Source organism: Lathamus discolor, chromosome Z, assembly GCF_037157495.1.
Source record: "Lathamus discolor isolate bLatDis1 chromosome Z, bLatDis1.hap1, whole genome shotgun sequence".
Lineage (NCBI taxonomy): Eukaryota > Metazoa > Chordata > Aves > Psittaciformes > Psittacidae > Lathamus > Lathamus discolor.
The window spans coordinates 44,835,082-44,857,226 of NC_088909.1; the positions used below are offsets into that span (position 1 = coordinate 44,835,082).

Here is a 22,145-nt window from a genome sequence, read left to right on the forward strand (position 1 = left end):
AGACAGAAGGGATGCCATCTAGATGGACCTTGACAGGCTTGAGGAATGGGCCCACATGAACTTCATGAGGTTCAACAAGACCAAGTGCAAAGTCCTAAGCCTGGGTCAGGGCAATCCCAGCAACAGGCTGGATGGAAACATGATTCAGAGCAGCCCTGCAGAGGAGGACTTGAGGGTGCTGGCTGAAGAAAAGCTTAACATGAGCTGGCTTCACTGTGCGCTCCCAGCCCAGAAACCAACCGTATGCTGTGCTGCATCGGAAAGAGCTTGACCAGCAGGTCGAAGGAGGTGATCCTGCCCCTCTACTCTGCTCTCGTGAAACCCCACTTGGAGTAGAGGGAGAGTTCTGGCGTCCTCAACATAAGAGGAACACAGAGATGTTGGATCAAGTCCAGAGGAGGGCTACAAGGGTGATAAGGGGGCTGGAGCATGTCCTGTATGAAGACAGGCTGAGAAAGCTGGGGCAGCTCAGCCTGGAGTAGAGAAGGCTGCATGGAGGCCTCATAGCAGCCTTCCAGTATCTGAAGGGGGCCTACAAGGATGCCAGAGAGAGACTCTTCATCAGGGACCTTAATGACAGGACATAGGGTAATGGGTTCAAACATAAAACAGGGGAAGCTCAGGTTAGATATAACAAAGAAGTTCTTTAATGTGAGGGTGGTGAGGCACTGGAACAGGTTGGCCAAAGAAGCGGGAATAAATACTTTATCCCTGGCAGTGTTCAAGGCCAGGTTGGATGGGGCTTGGAGCAACCTGGTCTAGTTTGAGGAGTCCCTGTGCATGGCAGCGGATTTGAAACTAGATGATCTTAAAAGTACTTTCTAACCCTAACCATTCTACGATTCTATGAATAAGTGCATTTTTAACATTCTTACTAAAATAAAAAAAAAATCCAAGCTGCTTCTAGATCAGAAAAATAACTTTTTTTTTTTTAAGTTCACGTATTATTTCTTGTATCAGTAACTCACTTGCTTTTGTCTAAATACCAGGTAGTGTATCACTCTCACATGCAAACACTTCCCATTTTGGACTCTAAATTCTGATGTTTAAGGTAGAATTGTACTTTATATAATTCATATTTTATTTTGGGGGTGTTGGTCAATGAGAAAACGAACATGAGCCAGCTTCAGTGTACGCTTGCAGCCCAGAAAACCAACCATACCCTGGGCTGCATCAAAAGGAGCGTGATCAAAGGAGGTGATCCTGCCCCTCCACTCTGCTCTCCTGAGACCTCACTTGCAGTATTGTGTGCAGTTCTGGTGTCCTCAACATAAAAAGGACACGGAACTGTTGGAACAAGTCCAGAGGAGGGCCACAAGGATGATCAGGGGACTGGAGCACCTCCCATATGAAGACGGGCTGAGAAAGTTTGGGCCGTTGAGCCTGGAGAAGAGAAGGCTGCGTGGAGACATCATAGCAGCATTCCAGTATCTGAAGGGGGCCTATAAGGGTGCTGGGGGGGGACTCTTCACTAGGGACTGTGGTGACAGGACAAGGGGTAACGGGTTAAAACTTAAACAGGGGAAGTTGAGATTGGACATAAGGAAGAACTTCTTTACAGTTAGGGTGGTGAGGCACTGGAATGGGTTGCCCAGGGAAGCTGTGAACGTTCCATCCCTGGAGGTGTTCAAGATCAGGTTGGACAGAGCCTTGGGTGGCATGGTTTAGTGTGAGGTGACCCTGCCCCTGGCAGGGGGGTTGTAACTAGATGATCTTAAGTTCCTTTCCAACCCTAACTATTCTATGATTCTATGAAGCCTATAGTAATGATACAAGGTGTATCATATAGTTACGATCATATAAATCATAAGATTAGAGTTTTATCTTACCACCTCACTGAAGGAGTATGACATGCTATCTGATTCTGGTTCACTCTCCTCTTTCCAAATGCAACCCAAATGTTCAGCTGCAGTTCTGATTTCTCCCTGCTTTATATCGCTGTTTTGCAGATGGACCTTTCAGCACAAAATGACAACCCCTGGTACTCAGGGGTCAACTGGAAAGAATCTGACACTTCAGACACATTCAAGCAGATGTATTGAAAGGAGAACAGCAACCATACACAGCTTTGTAAGAATTTAAGTTACATAAAAGTCAGATTTCTACCCCTGAAGAACAATTTTGGTTGCTAGTCAAGCTTCTTCCCTGCTTTCCTGTGGGGAAAAAAATGTGTGGAGAACAGCGTCTCAGAGATCACAAGACAAACAGGAGAGTTCCTCCCTGGAAGAACATATGCTCCTGGGAGAACATCTCCCATTGGTGTGGAAAGTACCTGGACTTCGTGCTTAGAAAGAACGGATAGTCCAGAGGCTTATGAGCAACACATATATATAACACAATTAATCAAGACTGAAAACTAAGGTAGAATTCTTCCATTCTTATTTTCCATCTTAAAACAGCAATGGGAATATCTCTGCACTAGATGTCATTGTCATCATACTCCCCATACTTTGCTGTGACAGGCCCTTCAAGATGAACTGCTGCACCACCCATTAAGGCAAATATTGGGTACATCATGCCAGAGCAGTCCACCTTGCACTCATAAAGGCATTTCATACTGCCAGCATCGTAAAACTCCACCTTGCCTTTGTCATAGTCAAGGCAGATGCCCAAGGATGAGGGCAGGGGAAGGATTCTGCTCTCTGCATCCTTGGAAGCCGCAGGTGCTGTGGGGATAAATAACTTCTTCATGCCTAATGTGACCAGTGGGAAAGGCTGTGACGAGTCATAAGAGGCGTCTTCACTTCCGCTGTCGTGACCACTGTCTTGCTCGTATCTAGAACAGAAAAACAACCATTTTCTTCTGTCAGATTCTGAAGTGGGATCAGTGATGTGAACTGGAGAAAATGCTTTTGTAAAGATAGGTAACTTCATGCTACCACTTGCTGAACCTTGTGGGGTAAAAATATACATAACCCAGGAGGGAAGATGAATTTACTAGATGGAGAACAATCATCTGGGCCACTTCAAACAATTAGTAACAGCTAAACTGTTAACTCCTGACTGCAAGGACGAGACCACAGAAGGCTTTATTAAGGAGTGGACGTACTCATGTACTAAATGTCTTCATGCTAGGCAATCATTAATGAATCTACAGCTATAGATGAGTTAGCCTGAGAAGAAATACAGCAAGTATGACTAATCATCATAGACAAGATACATTCAACTTTATTTACTTAATGTTAAATGACACTTATAAATACATTTAACATCACTGTTGTCCTGTGAGTTTTCCATGCTGCTGGCTTGCTACATTGTCTTTAAAATTCAAAAAGCCAAAATAGTGGTTTAAGGTGATTTTTCTTTTTGTTGGATTGCTTCAAGTGGGATTCATAGAGACTTCCCTGAATCCCTTTTCCAGCTGTTTACTGGATAGATTGTAGCCAGGTTTGTTCAGTCTACATGTTTTTTCCCCTACTTTTGTACCCAGACAGACCAGAGAAACACATTATTCTGTGCTGACAATCCCTAGCTAGATTTGCCTTTTTGGCCTGTTTGGGGGGAGGCTGGATGTGGGTCAGCTAAATTTTTCCAGATATTTGTGTGGAAAAGGAGAAAAATCTGGAAATCAGCTTCTAATCTGTCACTTTGCAAAAAGTCTCCATCTGACTTTAAGCAGCTCAAGACACTGTCATTTTTACACTTTCGATATGCTACACAGGAGGAAGCCAATTTATATTTTAGATTTCTGAAAAAGTAAAGAATCCCCCAAGGAGACTGTGTCCCAGCCTGTAGTTCCTAGACACATCCAGGCTTACTAGAAGTGTAATTGAAAACTGGAAATTTTCTTCCAGGTTTGTCCACTGTACTTTGGCTTGTGCACAGTATCACTCCATTACCGTAAGTAGAATGTATAGCCTGGGACCAGCCAGTGACTTGGAATCCACCACAACACAAGGCTACAGCAAAGATACACGCAATGAACACTGCACCTCTGAATGACTGCCAAATCTAGTATGCTACGAGAATTAAGGAAGTCTTACTACTGATAATTAAGCATTGCTCCAGTCTTGGAACTGCTGCCTTTTTTCTTTTCCTATCCTCTTGCTTTAACTGATATACCCTGATATCTGTAGGAACCCAATTTCTTTCCCAGAAAGAAACAAAGCAGAACACTGAAAAATTAGAATCTTTGCACTACTAGCATGCAATGAACAGGACCACCTGCTTACACCATATCCTTCAAGCCACTTGCCACTGGTAAGGTGCACCTTGCATACTAATGGATATTCCCATTTATTTTTCCCTCTAATTTTTTTAAAAATATTCCCTGTTAATTTTTAGAAGACATTTCCTTATATAAAGCATGAATTAAAAAAGTCTAAAATTTACCTTGGGCTGATCACATCACTGGTGTTATGGAACAATTTTTGCATCTTGTTGCTAGAGACAACTCCCACTTTCACCAAGTATGAGTAGGGTTCCACACGAAAAGCCCAGAAGTGCTTCCCTTTGGTAATTCCAGTGTCACCAATGATGTAATCCAGGGTCGTACAGCATCCCGTCTGCACACGCTCAGATGCCAACAGCAGAGAAAATCCAGCTCTACTTTCCACAGAGGTTCTTCTTGGGTTCAGCAGCAGATGTTCACTGTTGTACCCACATTTGTCATCAAAAAGAAAACTGAAAACTGAAGAACAGTATTGCAAAAAATTTCCTCTTAGTTAAGTATCTGGCCCTCTGTGCTTATAAACTATAATTTAAGTCATACTGGCATTAGAATTTCTCACTTTTAAAGGCTGCCAGAAATATCACGCAAGCTAACACAATCTCAGTATGATACCTACTTAACCTGTTAATACTTCTAAGCATTCATGCAACTGGTAACAGCAGAGCAGAACTTTCTGAGCTACTGGAAACTACCTACAGCTTTAAACACCGAAAGACACATATTCAGCACCTTGCTGACATATGAAAACCCAATACCTGGAGCTGGAGGTGTATGTAAAATAACTTCTTGGCTCCAAGCACTACAGATGGATCCTTTATATCCTCGTACTCTGAAGGCATAGCTGCTGTCATTATCAATATCAGGTATAACTTTGCTCTTGCTGCAAACTTCAATCTCCTGCCACACTGCACTCTCCTCTTCTCTATTAAGCTTACAATATTCCAGAACATATGTATCAGCTGCATCTCTCTTCCCAGGCCATTCCCAACTGATCAGAGCTTTGTCATACATTCTGCTCTGCAATTCGTTTATTTCTGGTATTTCTAGACCTGGAATGACAGACATTCAGGAGAGAAGAAATCAAATACAGATACATATTGGTTTAGAATTAACAACACAAGCCCTTTGTTGAGTGGCTATAGCACTATGTGTGCGTGTGTGTGGCACTTACTCACTCAAAGGGTGCAGATGAGGATGGTTCTGTACATGCACTTAAATACCTTCCTGTTTTTACTTTCAAAGTCATATTATTTATCTTTGCTGGCACGTAAAAAAAAAAAAAAAACACAAAACCACCAAAAAACCACCACCTTATAAAAACCTATTCTTTTCTGTCATGCAACAAAAGCTTCTAGGAAAACCTAGTATCAATTAACTACAGTAGTTTGGAAGCCAGTGTAAACTGGTACTAAATGCAATGGCATCTTGGCTTCTTTATCAGTGCTGAACCTAGCATTGCTGCCCTGTGGGCTGCAGGGACAGAAGGCACAATGCAGGTTACAAGACTGAGCTCTGCAACTGCAGTCTTGCACTGGTTTTACCTCTTTCCAGATAAGTCCTTAAAGCCACGAATTGAGAAAAATCTGACACTCTCGCAATTTACCATCAGAATGGAAGGTCAAGTCACCAAGGACCAATTCTTGTCCGGATGTGTCCACCACAAAGTCTTCAAAAGAACTTTCAGCTGCTGGCCTGAAACTCTGCAGAGATTCAGTAGCTTTTTGGATTCTGAAAGCACAGAAACAGGTGGATGGCAAAAGAGAGAAATATGCGCATGTGTGCATTCCTTGAAGCAAAAAAATTTGGGGTTTAAAAAAAAAAACTGTTTTCATGTCACTCAGAAAGGTCTGTGCCTCTGGACAGAATTCAAATGCAAAATTTAAAGTCCTTTTGTGCATCGGCATAAAGATAAGGAACAAGTAATCTCCTTCAGCTGGCAGAGCATTTTACCAATCTGGGTCATTATGTTCAAAGAACAAAATAGGTGTGAAACGCTAACTGGAGAATGACTATTAAGATCAAAGAGTTTAAAGCCAGAAGAGACCTGTTATGCTAACTTACAAATACCTGATACAATCTCTAAGGAACCTGTCAGTGATCTGAATGAGCTGCTCTTCCACTGCAGAACAAGGCTGGGTGGGGGTTAGCAGGACAGAGCCCCTCTAGTGTGCTGTTCCTTAACACACACTGTAATGTAGTAATTTCTGCTGAATGGTACTGGGATCATCTCCCGAGCCTCCGTAACACAAGGTACTATATTCACTACTTTGCTAGCAGGTGTCAAGAGAGTATGACTGACCAGACGTCCTAGAACAGTATCTGTATCTCAAACAGAAGATAATCAAGATACCTGACATGAAGTTGTTTTGCTGTTTGAACAAAACAAGATGGATCAGTTTCTTTAAGCACTTCTTGAGCATATCCTAAAAGGCCACTATTTTCCAGAAGCCCTTGATATTCTTCTACTTGTGCTTGCAATTTTTCCAGCCTTAAATTCTTAGAAGCATCAATTGCCTTAAGAGCTGCAAATTTCTTCTCTTCCAGAATATGAGACAATCTCTCAAAATTTTGAAATGTTTCTTGTTTAGCTCTTTCACTGTTAAACTAGGAGGAAACAAAAGACACTTTAGATTCCACAGCACTGTGGCTGTGTACAGAAACATATTTGTTCAAGATGTCATAGCAATGTAGTCATCTGTTTGACAGACAAGACTAATAAGCTTTGTTATGGTCTTCAGCACTGCAAATGTGACCAGCACTGCACCCAAGCTAGTAAGCATTTACTATTTTAACACAAAGAATTAAGAGCAGGAAAGTACTCCTCTGATTATGCATGGCATCTGTCTAAACAACTCATGGAAAACCACTATAAAATAGCAGTTTAGTCTGTGAAGTCTTTATGTCCAAGAGCTACGTGCTCTTCCATCTTCGTCAAACACCCTGAACCACGGGTTCAGCAAAGTTTCTCACATATGCCCTCAGAACTGTACAGTCTCTTCTGACTGGATAAAAGGAACTAGAAAGCATAGAGACAACATTTATCAAGACACAAGCAGGGCCAAAAGCTCCTGCAATTTCCACCACTGCATTTTTCATGCTGCATGTGAGCTTCCAGCTCTGATTTTTCTTCATGGAGGTTCTGCCCTCAAGGCAGATCCTCAAGGCAGACAGTGTAAATTGTACAGCACCATGAATACACAAAAGCTGTTAAGCCTAATTCACTTCTCACTAGTTAAAGTATCAAATAAGCTTTATTTCAATTTAATTTACAGCAGCACCCAAAATTTAACTTCTGTAAGAGTACATCTGACTCTGTATGCTGCCCAAATTTCCCACACTTTCAGGATTGGGTCATGTGGGATTCAGGACTAGCACGAACTGATCAGAAATCGTTTCTCTGGCTAACTGAAAAAAATCCCTAGGTATTTGAAACACTTCACTGAAAACAATTTGAGTCCCTGCCTTGTCCCTGCAAGGGCCATCCCCAAACAGCCCACAAGCCACTCTCACCTCCGTTTCTTTCAGCAGCAGATCCAGCTGTGTGATGTGAGATTTCACCTGACTCTCCTTACCAACTAGGTACTCAATACCTTTTGAAAGGTTCTCCTGTTAAAATAAAACAGCAAGCTGGGAGAATAAATGCATCTCACCCAAACTGCCAACCAGTGCAGGCAGGTCATCCAGCTATTGCTCAGTTTATCTTATTACAGAGACCAAAATCTGTCACCAATTACGAGCAGCAACCCCACACAGAACTGCTCAGTGACCTGTGATGACTGCACACAGACGTGAAGCCACTGCTGTGAGCAGAACTGGGAGCACAGCCTCTTAGGACAAGAGGTAACAGCCTCAGCTTGCTTGTATGTTCCTCCCCAGCCACAGGAGTCACTCTCTCTTAGGCAGGAAGATGATTGTCAAAGATGTTACTAAAACTTACAGAAAAGCCTTATTAGTTATTAACTCATTTGTAGTAAGATTTGCTAGAAAAGTGAGCGGTGCAAAGCACAAAACTTTTGAGTTTGTCTGCACTTCTTTAGTTGCAAGAGTTAACAGCCATACAGGAAAAACCTTGCAAACAGGCAATCAGGCCAAAGAGCGCAAGGCAGGCAGGGACTGGTCCTCTTTTTTCCCCTCCCTGAAAGCAAGAGCATTAAGGAAGTAAAGGAGGTAGCTGCAATTTATTATTCTTTACTAACAAAGCAATGTTTGCAAGTCTTCCCTGTTCTACTGTGCTTAGGAAATCCACAGCTGTGCAGTTTTAGAAACATACAAGGTGGCAATTAAACTTCAAATGCAAGTTTTTCAAGAGTGCCTCTAAAGTACCAGTTAACCTAGACTGTAAAGTATTAACTGCTTCAACCTTCTGCATAGATTAGTCCTGCTGTACAGTTGACTAAAATAATGCAGAAGCATCTTTAAGGGGTTATGTTTCAAGCTTCATAGAAAATACAGCTTAGTTTCTCAGACCTGCTATGCCACACTAATATATACATTAACAGATATTGCACAACAGCATGCCTCCTGACTAAACACACATCCTGGATTCCTGCCAGAGGGAGTTTGCCATTACAGCAGAAGCTCAGTACTCTTTCCCTTCTTAAGGCCACATCCAACAATATTTACTTTTACCTTTAGGGCTCTGTAGGCAGTGTTCATGGTTGTCACTCTGTGATTTGCATGATATCCACCCAGTTTACAAAGATGACAAACTGGCCTTCTGCAGATTTCACAGTACATGCTTACCCTCTCCATTTCATGTTCTGGACACATCAAAAACTGGGGGAAAAAAAGGGGAAGGAAAAATGTAAGAGCAGAGGTATACAGGTGTACTTCCAAAAACTGAGGTGCTCAACAAGAAATCAAAATCACCCCACAGCAGCGTCTGGTTTCTTCAGTGGATTTTTTATGTTCTATTTATCTTCCAAGTTTTATATTTGTCCACAACAGTGAAAGCCAGCAGATGAACTCATACAACTTCATAAGGTTTACAGTGCATAAACCTGTAGCAATGCCTGTGCAAACTTCATGTAGCCTCCATACTGCAATTAATCCTTTGCTAATCCCTGAAGTTGTCTGCATGCCACAAGCTCCCTACACTGTTCTTCAGAGCTGTAATTGTAAATGCAATATATAGCACACCTATCCTTTCAAATTTAACCATGTCCACAACAGCATCTCTTGAAACAGCTACGAACTGTTTCTTAAAGCAAGAGTTGTCATAATACTGCCATGATCTAAGTTTAAGCAAGACTCTGATCAGTCACATAGCCATTAATCTTAGAGCAACAAACAAAATGCAGCCACCATGACCAGTCACAGCCATTTTAAAGACTAAAGGCTCCAGGGTTGCTATTTTTCTGTTTGACTCCAATTACAAGTTGTTTGTGCTTGGCACAGATTCCAGTATCAGTTTGAACAGCATTGTGAAAAACCGGTGTTCACTGAAAGTCATCTTCCAAAGACTGAACATCTTGAAATAACTCCTCTAAGAGGGGAAAAAAAATTGCTGCTCAACTCCAAGCTCAAGCAACAGGTAAAATCATCTAAAGTGAGGGAGAGGGGGTGTTAGAAAAAAACCTAAATATTTGCCTCACCCCAGAGCACTAAAAGAGAACATCTGAGTCTGTCTTCTCCATGTTAACCAAAGAAGAGCTCTTGATAAAGCTGTTCAGTTTCAAGTCAAAGGGAAGAGCAAGACAGCAGTATCAGTAGCCAAGCTTTAAATGTATAATCTTTTCTCACACCCCTTCAAAAAAACAAAAACAAATCTCCTCTCCCCACCCCCCCAAAGAAAAAAAAAAAAAAAAGAAAAAGCCAACAGTAAAGGGCACCAAAACAGAAAATTTTGAGTAGCATAGATATGGACACAGTAAGCTAAAACTGCAGACCATTTCAAGCCTGAAATGTTACCTTAGGCTTGTGCTTTCCACAGCAGTGCATAGTGACACCTAATAGAAGCCATGCATTTTATTCAATTCATCATATAAGCAAGAGTTACAGCCTGCAACCTAAAGATGCAAGAGGACAGCAGATTACCTCGTCTAGCTCTTTAAAATTTCAAGATAAGCCCAATATGTGCTTCTCTTATCCTCACCACACATTACAAAGTGTTCTTCAACCTGGCTGTAAATTCAAGTGATGACTGGGAATATTGTTTGGGAGACCAGCAAATGCTCTGTGCATTCTAGTTCAGGTCTTGGCAAAGCAGTGTAGTGAAAAAAAAAAAGCACTTTTCTTTCTAATAAGCTTGAGGGGTTCTGTTTCTTTTTAAACAGTGCATCTGTCTTAACACAATTTAAAAAGCTAATTACACACAGTTGATACATCAGGATGATCTAAACCACTTTTCCCCCCTTTGCTCTACTTCATCAGAGTTCAGCTGCTGACTTCTAAACCCAAATTAGTCTGTATGTAGGCATGCAGAATTCCTTTAAGAATGTTGCAGCAGTGAGGACTTAGATACCATAGAGGCAAAGTTTTAAGATACTCTACTGCATTTTAGAGTAAAAACTGGAAGACGGCATGCAAACTTTTACCTTACTTTTGGTAAGAGATGGACATTTTACAAAGATAGCTGTGTGCTAGCACATATTAAAGCATATAAAGCACATGCTTGGTCTTAACTGGAATTAAGGTGCTAAGACTTGATAAAAACAGCACTAAGTGAACTTCTGGATTTTCACTGTCAGCTCACTAACTTCTGAGGCTCAAATTTTTCCAGCCTCAGAACAAAGGTACATCACTAGTTAAGCCCTTCTTAAGCACTGCACATTAATCAAATTTACTTAATTTAATCAAAATGAATCAGGACTCCTTGAACACCAGCATTTCCAACATATGCGTGACCTCCAGTGAGGTCACCGGCCACCGGCACACAGAGTGGTCAGACATTAAGACCTACAGTGGTCCCTTGCTAGGCACATGGCAGCTGTGATGGTTCCTAATGTTGTGTAATTAAATTGAGTAGGGTACTGCCACGTTTTGCACACCACTTAGCAGAAGAGACAAAGGTAACTGCACTTTGAAATATTCTTTTCTGTCCAAATGTGGCAACAGCACTGCATAAAGCAGAAAACTGCCCATTACACTTCTCTCTTCTGCTACAGCTTAAGAAAAAAAGAAAACCAACAAAAAAAAACCCCAACAACAGTGTAAAAACAGCAGAGATCTGAACTCCACCTTTTGCTATTGCTAGACACAAGGAAGGAGGACAGGAAGAAGATGCTTTGTGATAGATCACACTCACAGAACATCCAAAGGGAAACTGCCTTAACAGGGCAGGGGAGGCCAATTGTGTTGGGGTTTTTAAGCTTACCCACACAGGCATCCTCCTTAACTAGACTTCTACCAAAAATCACTGCCACTCTAGATGTTCAAGATCATAAAGTCTTCCAAAAAAAAGAAAAAAGGGATCCAAATCACAAATACCACAATCCATTCTCCAAAGTTTAAAAAAAATAAATAAATTATAATAAATCCTTACTTTCAGGGTCCCCTTCAAATATGTTCTCAATGTCATTTCCAACAACAACCACTTGAGTATCAAGAATAACAAAGGCATATGGTGCACTCAAATAACAGCAATAGTCAGTAAAGCAGCAATGTCCTAAAGAGCAACTATCGTACAGACACGCGTGAAGCTCCATGTATGTGAACGCTGCAACACAAATCCTTTAAGATACAGTATACTTACCCTGGGTCTGAAGTTGGTGGTTGGTCCAACATACTCATGCTGGGCTTTCACAGTTCCCCAAGGATGGTGTATTTTAAAGCATTCATTACAATAGCTTGCACTGCAGTCCATGCAGCTCTTTGTAGACTCTTGAGGTGGAGGTTTGCAGAAATCGCACATAATAGCAACGGCTGCCCTGGCTGCCTGTCTGTATTTTTCCACAATGGTTTCCAAAGTAAAGTTGCGAAATAAGCCATTGATGCCACGTTCTCCGAGATCAATATGCCGCCGGCAACCCGGACAAGGAAACAGGCTAGATCTAGGAGTCACTGAATTGTGTTTTCTGCCTGGGTAGACACCTGTTTTAGGAGTAGCATAAACAGAAGATGTTTAAAGGGAGAAGCACAGGAATTTATGAACCAATTCCGAACTATCAAAGCAGTGTCCAAAACACTAGATTACCAATTCATATGCAGTCTGCCAAGCCAAAGAAAATACATTTACCACAACAAGGTAGTGAAATGTCTGAGTCCAAGGGACATTACAAACTACTACTCTAAAATTAATTCTGTGGTAAGCTTAATTTAGCTGTTCTAATCCTGTCTTCATCTAGTTTTAGATACATTCAAGCTGCAGCCTTTCAAAATCCTGAACACAGAACCTTGAGAAAAATTTTAGTTTTAGGCTAACTGGCTGGCCATAGAGAGAAGTGAAGTGAAAGATGCTTATTCTCAGAGTGAAACTAATTATTCCCAGACAAACACAGCAAACTTTGAGCTCCCTAAAGCTTGCTTTAGCTGGGTCGAACTCATCTGTCTCATCCCAAGGAACATAACTAAAAAAAAAACAAACAAAAAAAAAAGTCCCCTGAAAAAAAACAAAAAACCAAGAAGGAAAACAAGAGAACTAGATATTACCAGTATGACATCCCAGCCAAAAAGCAGGAAGAGGCTGACTTGACTCTTGCTGAATGGCCTTGATAAAACCACATGCACCAAAGGGAATGTTGAGACAGTTATGTCTGGAAGATTCCTCTACCTTGAACTGGGGAACCGCAGATATGCGGTTACATAGGGTGTTATATCTCTCTGCATTTCAAAAGGAACAGCAGAGAAGCTGCACTCCTACCAGCTATGCAAAAATTTCCCCTCCTATCCAAACTAAAGTGATCAAAGGCTCAAGTAAAGCTGCAAGCCTGAGGAGCCTTTGGAGCCTGTTCAAGGGGACAGCTCACAAACCCAAAGCTATTTACAAGTTAATGTCCTTGAGGCTATCAAACAGGGAGGGCATTCCAGTGTCCCACACATGAACTCAAGGAGCACAGCTGTGCCTTTATGTATTTCTGAAGCAAGCTAGGCAAGTGTTTAGGCTTGACATGTATTCTCTCAGCTTCCTCTGGCAAAGAAATGAAAAAACCCATCTTCTGTAGCTGGAGCGTGGTTTTAAGATCCCTTTGAGAGGGCTGCATGGTGTTATACCTAATGTTGTTATACCTAGCAGATTTATAAATTGAGGCATGACTTTAAGCTGAATTATATGGGTTGAAATTGATTCTTCTTCATCTGTATTTAGTCAGTATCTTCTCATCAGAAATTATGATGCTTCATCTCTTTTTGAAGTGTCCTTTGCTACTACTCAGAAGACACTTACTTGCCTTGTGCCACTTCTCCTCTGGCTGCTTAATTCAACAGTCTAAAACCTCCATTCCTATCATGTCTCTAGCATGTGCACTGCTATCCAGTCTCTTAAAAAAAAAAAAACCCTAAAAAAAACCACCAAAAAAACCCCAAAAGAACACAAACTACCACATAAAAAGGAAAAAATAAACAAGCAAACAAAAAACAAAAAACCCCAAACCACCCACAAACCAGTACTCCTGTAAGTAACCAGTTCCTTTAAATATCTTTCAAATGTGCCCCATGGTAGTTATGCATGACTGTCGCCCAAGAAGCAACAACTAGAGCATGAGCAAATGCATACAAGCTGGCAGTCCCAAACCATGCTGGTCTCATGCCTTTCTGTAGGTTCTGAGTGGACCAACCAGACTGCATTTACAGAACAGTATGGGGGACACGAGGCACCAGCTAAGGGAAGCAGAGATTTTGATTTTTTTTTGTTTTAGTACTTACTTGAACTGAATTAACTGGCCAACTGCACATCCTGCAGTACCTGTAACTTGGCATACACAGCAAGACATACATGCAATGCACAGCAACAGCAGTGAAAGAAAACTATATTGCCGTTATTTCAACGTATGCTCCAAGCTAGCACGGCACACAGGAACACAGACAGATCTTCTACACAGACTTCTACAATGGCCTAATCAGAGACGATTTCACATGCAGTGCCATGCAGTCACCAACTACAGAGAGCGACCCAGAACACTTATATGTACAAAAACTAACAAAATAATTATACAGTGTCATATGTACTACAAGCAGTAGGCTATAGCAGAAAGCAAGCCGTGACAAAGCAAGATAGCAAAAGAAAGAAACATGGTGCAGTGGTCAAGTTTAAAAAATACAATCTGAAGTTTGTATCCAGCAGCATGTTTGTCAAGTCTGGCTCAAGCGGCTCAAACACAGAAGGGGCATTTGTTAAACTCAAAGGTGAGCTCAGTTGCATTTCAATGGAGGCCTTTCATTCTGCCCATAGTACAAAAAAAACGTGGTAGACCAGTTGTAAGCTCCGCAGCTGGTGACACTGCTTACAGAAAGGAACCCAGTACCAGAGAAGTCCTGCGCACCTTCAGATGTCTCATCCCTTTTCACTGGCAGCACTCTAAGAACTAAGGTTTCTCCCCACCCTGTTTTAAACCATGGAAGTTTACTTGCTAAGCTCCTTGGTATGCTCTGCCACTTCAATTACCACACTATGGAAACATCCTCTTTTTGCTTAGTAAGAGTTGTAATATTAACTAACACGCAGTAAGAATTAGTCTGCTTTCTGCTTATAGAATTTCTACATTCATATAAAAAAAAAATTATTTCTTCAGCAATGCTTAGGGTACTGTCTTTCTTATCTGCCTTATGTCCAGTTTGCTAAAACTGAATTTGCTTATATACAAAACAGAACAGCAAAACCCATGGATTTTGTAGTCATATTAGCTGTGCAGATGAGAGAAATTTAGGTTCTCACTATATTCTCTTTTACACTTGGCCAATCTCATTTACAATATACAAGTACATATTTTGTGAAATCATCAGGAACCCTCAAAAGAAATTTTCTGCTGTGATTTGTAAACAGACTGCTCCACTTGCACTGAATATCTTGATCACTAACTAAAAAATTAGCACAACGTATGCTCCTGCTTAGACTCCAAACTCAAATACTGTGATATAGATGGCAAAGACTAAAATCAAAGAACAATCTTAAGTTGTCTTTTAAAGACAACATTTAAATATCCTTTTCCAAAGAAGTGATACCAACACTTAAAATGTTGAAAAGCCCAGTCTCCAGCTGATTGTTTGCAAAGGGGTAAGACATCTTAAAGATTCAAGTAAGCAGGATCACCAGAATTCTACAGTTATGGAAGACATGGACATTAAATGTGTGAGAATTTAAAACAAAAAAAAATAAAGATTATAAAAGTCAACTGGATTCTCATGTAAGTTTTTCAAAATATCTAAATGCATATTGCCACCTTCACCAAAGTCAGTTACTATTTTTGGAATGATTTTTAGGAAGAAAGAAAAGAAAAAGGCAACAAACAAATATGAGGCAAGTCATTAGCTGCAAAATGTCATTTTTCAGACACTCATCTTCCACAAATCAAGGGTGCTTTCTGCAAAAAGAACAAATAAGGACAGCTTCCCAAGAGCTCTGATGATGTCCTACAGTATCTTTGTTTTATGACACTCTCAGTCTTCAACTGAGGCAATTCAAACTTCTTCCCATTTCCTGTCCTCCACCGAGTGTGAAGTTCAGGTTTGTGTTTAGCTCAGTTCACATCTTTCTTGGAGGACACAGTATTTTTACGGATTGCTTGTGTGCCTGCCAATATTATGGCAACAGGGAGCTTTGTGGGGATTTCTACCACTTTTGACAGAGCATCCCATCAAAAAAAAAAAAAGAAAAGAACTATTTATATTAACAAGCCCATGCAGTGACTGAAATGCTCAGACTAGCTCAGTTCTGGAAAGGAGATTTATTTAAACCAAAGAGACACTGGCTACCCTTCCACCCAATTGTGTCACTAAGCACACCAAACATCACAAATTAAAATATGTTCATGTGCCATGCTAAATTGCCAGATCCAGAACTACTATTCAGATTAACATGGTATAAATTTCAGTCTGCTCTTTTATCAAATCAAGCAGGCTCAGACACAATGAGCCAGTATTATCTTCCATTTAAAAGCTATGGCCAACCACAAGCTCTCAATGTTATAAAGATTGATTCAATAACTATACTTCACTACCAGTAAGTCAGCAGTTTCATTGGAACTTGACCATGTAAACTCTTGAAAATTAAGCATGGGGCAGGGGGGTGACTGTTGGGGTTTTATTTTTAAAGGGAAGAGAGAATATTCAGTTCTGCACCCCTCAATGTATGTTCAGACACAAGAGAAAAAAAAATGTAATTCAACTCCTAACTGAATTCCAGTCCAGTTGACCTTTAAGTCAGTGTTAAACAGAATGAAAAGCTTTCCTTATAGAAGTCCTTTGCTGTACCTTTGCTCACTGCAAAAGCCATTTTGTGGACTTGACCACTGACAAAAAGCTATATGCTAACCAACAGTATTTAACTCGAGATCTAAATGCTACACTACCTCTAGCCAATACAAGAAAAGAAGCATTTCTACCTCTCCACCCAAAAGACCTCCTCTGTGAGGCTGTGAACAATGAACAGAAAGCCATTTAGAAACCCAAAAATGAGATATACCATTGGTTTACAATGGTTTACATAAAAAGCATCAACTGTTTTCTCCCTTGTGGCTGTTAAACTCCTGCAGGGCTGAAATGAAAGAATGTTTAATTCCCTAGCAGGTGAAACAATTGTAGTATTTAAGCAGAACAGAAAAAGGGAGAAAGAAGAGATTTGGGGTGGGGTGCAGGGAGAGGTATTTCAGATATTCTGTTTCTCCATCGTCCATCAGTGCTGCACAAGTGTCAACATAACGACATTACACACTTTAACTACACCAAGACTGTAATTAAACTAACATTACAGAAAATGGATGAGCAATAAGAAATAGCATTTATTTTCATTTTATATGCAACATACTTTTTTGATCAAAAATTATTTTATATACAACAAAAACAGTGGGTTTTTTTTGTTGTCTGTAGTTTTTTTTTTAAACCAACACATTAGATTTTAAGAAACACATACACTCCATTTCAACTGAGAAATGGAGAGTTTTCACTTTAAAATAAATTATATTTGTAAATGTGAGATGTGTGTTCACAGCAAATAAAACACATGGACAAGTTTCTTCTGGCATCTCAAGAATTTAAATGCCAAAATCATTTTTAATAGATGATACTCCTCATGCAGATAGTAGGGATTCCCTTTAGTGGGAAAAAACAAAAGAGAAAGAAAAAACCCGCAGCAGGCAGTTGTCATATACATTTTGAAGTATAACAATAATGTTTTGACAGTAACATGCCCTGCACAAGCCTACCAGAAATTCTAGTGGGTTTTTTGTTCTATGTGAGGCACCAGTTTGGATGTTTCCTGTACTTTTTCTCTTTTAAGGAGCTGTTTTATTTCAAATCCCCTGAGTATCATAAAATAAATTAACTGAGGCAATGCACACTGTGGGTGCTTCAGACGCAGGACAAGAATTGTAGAAATATAAATTGTGAGCTGTTTGAACATTACTGGTACCAAATGTCTGAGCACAAGTCTCACACCCCACATAGCAATGGAACGCTGGCTGCAACATCAGAAGTGAACAGTTTAACCTGACTATCCAAGTACATTCTTTAAAGCTCCCCTTTCCATAGGTTTTCCATTTTGCAAATGTGAACTCTCTGATATGATAAGTTTCCTGTGATGTGCATCTGCCCAACACTCTTTGAGGGCATTATTTTCATGTCTCAACTTTCTCTTGCTGCTACTCATGAACAGGTATGAAGTCTTTAGGAAAGCATTGATCTCCCTCAACTAGTACATCCAATGAGAAGATAATACACATAGCTTCCAATCAGTTGCTGGGATGATGGCAGGCTACTGTGGATTCAAAGATTACAATGCCAGCAACAACTCGCATGCATGTATCTCATGGCAGGCAGGAGCACCATGAACAGGTCTATGATTCTAAGAGCAGCCAATAACTATAGCAGCACTGAAAACTCTGCAAATCTAGAAGTATTTAAATGCCAGGTTCTCAAGGGAGCATGGCCTCCTTTGAGCACAGGGCACACTGAACCACAGCACCATGTGCAGGCCATGTTGCTCTAGATCACTGCCTGAATGAGAGCCAGCTGAGCAGCTTTTGATGGGAGATAAAGTATTACTTCCTCACTTAAGCTGCAGAAGGTAGCATGGGAGCTTCTCCCCACAGGCAGCCTGTCCAGCTCTCCCACACTCCACAAGCCACAGCCTTCACAGGGAGGTCAGGCTGCCCACAGCAGACCTACCACTCCCTAACCACTCTGATGTTCACATTGTAAAAACGTAACTCTGCAGTGGAAACCAGGAATCATGTCAGTCCATGCACGCACTACCATGACAGAACATTATGCTCATTGAGGAAAAAGGGAATAGGCTTGGATCTGGGAGAAGGCAGGCACCAGTAGGCTCTATTCATTCAAGTGTCACGTAACACTGCAGTTAGAAAGCAGCTTGACATGCATGTAGAGCTAAACGGTGGCTGTGGGACTGTGCACCCCACATCCATAAAATAGGACTGTAATGCAGATAACCAGCCATTTATTCTGGGGATTCACACAAATCACATAAGCTTCAACCAGCCCAGCTACAGCAAACACAACATTCACTCAAACTGATTTGAAAGAATACCAGGACTAACAACTGAGGAGCTGCATAAGAGAAGCAGAGGAAATAAAACATCTGAACTTTGGAAGCTGGGAAGATGAATGTTAGTATTTTGTGAAATGCAAGACACAGCTTTAGGGTTTGTCTTGTGGGCAACTTATCCAGAGCATTGTGGAGTCTGGTTTTAAAGGAGATAATTATGTCAGAACGAAGCCTAAAGGCCGAGATCACATTTCTTTTAAGTACAGCATGCACAAAGAACTTTCAATTTATCTATGTAAAAGCATATCAACTTATCCATGGATTATAGACAGCTGTAAGAATCTTCCTTGTGATACCACAGTGAGCATGAGCCTTATAGCCAAGCACTCCTTTGAGCAGACCATGCTGAAGGAGACTGTTGGTACAGTTTTCGTACTGTCATCTGTCCCCAGTTCTGCAATGATCATCGTCTATGGAATATTATTTACTGTAAGCATAATGAAACAGTTAGGACAAAACTACCATGTACACAGTCCGCAGAAGGCTCAGACAGAAGCTGGCACTAATGAATTCAGGCTGGCTGAAACCTGAGAGAACCACCTCAACAGTACTATTGGCAGGCAATAAAACTGCTGAAATCTACATCTCAACACTACTGAACATGATGCTATTGCATCTCAATGTAACTGAAACACAGGAACAAAACCGCACTGGTCACAAAGATTTACAGGATGCCGCAAAGACAAATATACTATCTACAAAATAAAGTGCATTGTCCTTGAAAATATTCGCATTGTTCTTGCCACATAATGAAAAAGATTTGCACTATCTCTAAGTCATCATCTCTTTAACTGCCTCAGACATTTTACCAGTACAGATAACGTTCAGCTCAAGTCAGTCCAATATGCTAAGTTAGGAAAACACACAAAAATCCTGACACATACCTGATCTACTAATCTTGTCAACTCGGTCCATGCTAGAAGAGATTTTAATTCGAGGGCTACTCTGATTAGAGGATTCGGAACCTCCATCAGGAAAAGAGTCTTCAAATGCAAATAGTATTTCTTTCACACACTTGTGACAGATACTGTGCTGGCAAGGAAGGATCAGTGGATAGATGAACAATTCGTTGCATGCTGGGCAGATGAGCTCTCTTTCAAATCCCTTAATGGCAACCTTCATGACAGAAAGAGGGAAAAACAAATGTAAGAACAGAGAACACGAGCCAGCATGGCACAGCTGTCTGTCACCAAACCCCAGCTCTGCTGAATAATCGCTGTACAGTTCTAGCTGGTTTGAAGCACCCCTCCAGTTAACCCTGCAAACAAATATAAATTAACATTTATGAGAGCACTGACAACATTCATTTCAACTGAAATGAAAGCTGCCACTAGGAAAATTCAGTTCATCTTTAGGTCATGTCTGCATTGCAGGGGAAGAAAAAGAAAAGGGGAGTAGTCTTAATTCCACTCAAGGACCAACGGAGATGAAATCAATCATATTTCCTAACAATAAGAATACACACGTTTAATTCTGCTTGCTCACCTGCTTGTCAAGAAGCAAGAAAAAAGAAGAAAAAACGAAATAAACTGTCTGGCTGGTTCAACAACAGGCTTCCCTGCCCCGCAACTCACATTTAAGGAGAAACTATTCTCACTTCATTTGGCTAGTAGCTCGAGTCAGGAACATTATTTGTTTGTTTAACGCACAAAGACCCGCCTGTGCACCAGGGCAGCTCTTCGGCAAGTTAACGACTCCACAGCCGTCTGGCGCTAGCCCCCGGGCCTGAACCCACCGGCACCTCCTCTCCGCGGCACTGGCCCGTGTCCGCGGCTGTCCAGCCCGCCGCCAAACTACACCAGATACATACACGGGAATGAAACCCATCCCCTGCACACACCGAGCCCCGGCTGAAGGTCCCCGTGCGCGCCATGCCCGCCGCCCCACACCACGGGCTGCCGTCGGAACCGCTCCTGCCGGGCGGGGACCGGGCAAACACACCCCTACTCCACTGCCGGCTCTCACCGCGCTTTCCCGCCGGTGGCCCTCCATCTCCAATTCCATCTCCGGGTCCATCCCCAGGTCCATTTCCATGCCTCCGCCTCCTCCCGCCGATTCCGCCCCTGCAGCGGCCACCCCGACAGAACACCGCCGCCGAGGCGGAGGGGGAGGTAATGCCGTGTGCTGGGGCGGGGCCAGAGGCAACGCCCAGCTCACAATGGCGAGCAGCACCTGGCACCGGTGGCGCCACTTCCGCAGCGGCGGAGGGTCCGGCAGGGGGCAGCGCGGTGCAAGTCCCGTCAGAGCCGCCCCCCGGACGCCCCTCCTCTGCTGGCATCTCCGCGGCGACGGGGAGTGTGCGTACAGTGCTAGAGTCACTGGCTCACAGAACGGTTCGGGTTGGAAAGCACCTTAAGATCATCTGCTTCCAAACTCCTGCAATGGGAAGGGACATCTCGCACTAGACCATGTCGCCTAAGGCTCTGTCCAACCTGGCCTTGAACGCTGCCAGGGATGGAGCATTCGCAACTTCCTTGGGCAACCCATTCCAGCGCCTCACCACCCTTACAGTAAAGAACTTCTTCCTTATATCCAATCTAAACTTCCCCTGTTTAAGTTTTAACCCATTACCCCTTGTCCTATGGCTACAGTCCGTGATGAAGAGTCCTTCTCCAGTACCTTTATAGTACCTTTTCACTTCAGATACTGGAAGGCTGCTATTAAGCCCCCACGCAGCCTTCTCTTCTCCAGGCTGAACAGCCCCAACTTTCTCAGCCTGTCTTCATACGGGAGGGAAACTTGGAGGGAAAACGGACAGTAGCCTTATCCTACACAACGGACAGAGGTTTAGTGAATTTAAGTGGATGGAGCTTGGACTACATGAATGCTGAAATGCTGTAAGTTTGACAAACCCTAAATTTGACCTATTTGCCTGTTTGAAAGACTAACATCAGGATAAGATCCTTTCTCTGCTCAGAATTACTGTTTCAATATGAGTCAATAAAACAAACACACTTGGAATGTCTTATTTCAGTTTTGGTCATTATTTTCATCTGGAATTCAGTGTCCTGGACATGAAATTTGAATGAAAAAGAACACTCACAAATGATGAAAACAAAGGAGACTCTATAGCATATTCAGTATTACAAAGAACTTTCTAGAGAACACATGTAAAGATGCTATTTCACATTTACTTTGGAAAACCGCCCTTATAAAAATACAGAGCACTGTGCTTGAAATAATTCTGATATTTAGTATTTATATTCAAACCAATTATAAATGTTCACAGTATTTATATTCAAACTGAAACGTGTCACTTAACCAAGCATGTGGGGAGAATGGGTTGGTAAGGACATGAGTTGTCAGCCTTGCAGCTAT

The 22,145-nt window shown here is 41.7% G+C and overlaps 1 protein-coding gene across 1 annotated transcript; it reads right to left on the bottom strand.

Annotated features, from left to right (window-relative positions):
- Window positions 1-2,018: 2,018 nt before the first annotated feature.
- TRIM36 (tripartite motif containing 36) lies at window positions 2,019-21,012 on the bottom strand. The gene is made up of 10 exons (XM_065662644.1): window positions 20,793-21,012; window positions 19,712-19,943; window positions 11,865-12,202; window positions 8,801-8,947; window positions 7,682-7,777; window positions 6,522-6,775; window positions 5,775-5,899; window positions 4,927-5,220; window positions 4,333-4,630; window positions 2,019-2,776 (listed from the first exon to the last, which is right to left on the bottom strand). The coding sequence occupies exons 1-10, from the start codon at window positions 20,859-20,861 to the stop codon at window positions 2,419-2,421; spliced, it is 2,211 nt and encodes a 736-aa protein (XP_065518716.1). The 5' UTR covers window positions 20,862-21,012; the 3' UTR covers window positions 2,019-2,418.
- Window positions 21,013-22,145: the final 1,133 nt, after the last annotated feature.

What these genes read in the sequence shown, in the direction of transcription:
- TRIM36 (XM_065662644.1), bottom strand. Translation starts at nt 20,861, where the DNA reads ATGGAAATGGACCTGGGGATGGACCCGGAGATGGAATTGGAGATGGAG. An exon ending in TGCTGCTGAAAGAAACGGAG is followed by an intron (nt 6,776 to 7,681) that starts GTGAGAGTGGCT and finishes GTTTCCTCCTAG; the next exon opens with TTTAACAGTGAAAGAGCTAA. An exon ending in ACATACACCTCCAGCTCCAG is followed by an intron (nt 4,631 to 4,926) that starts GTATTGGGTTTT and finishes ACTGTTCTTCAG; the next exon opens with TTTTCAGTTTTCTTTTTGAT.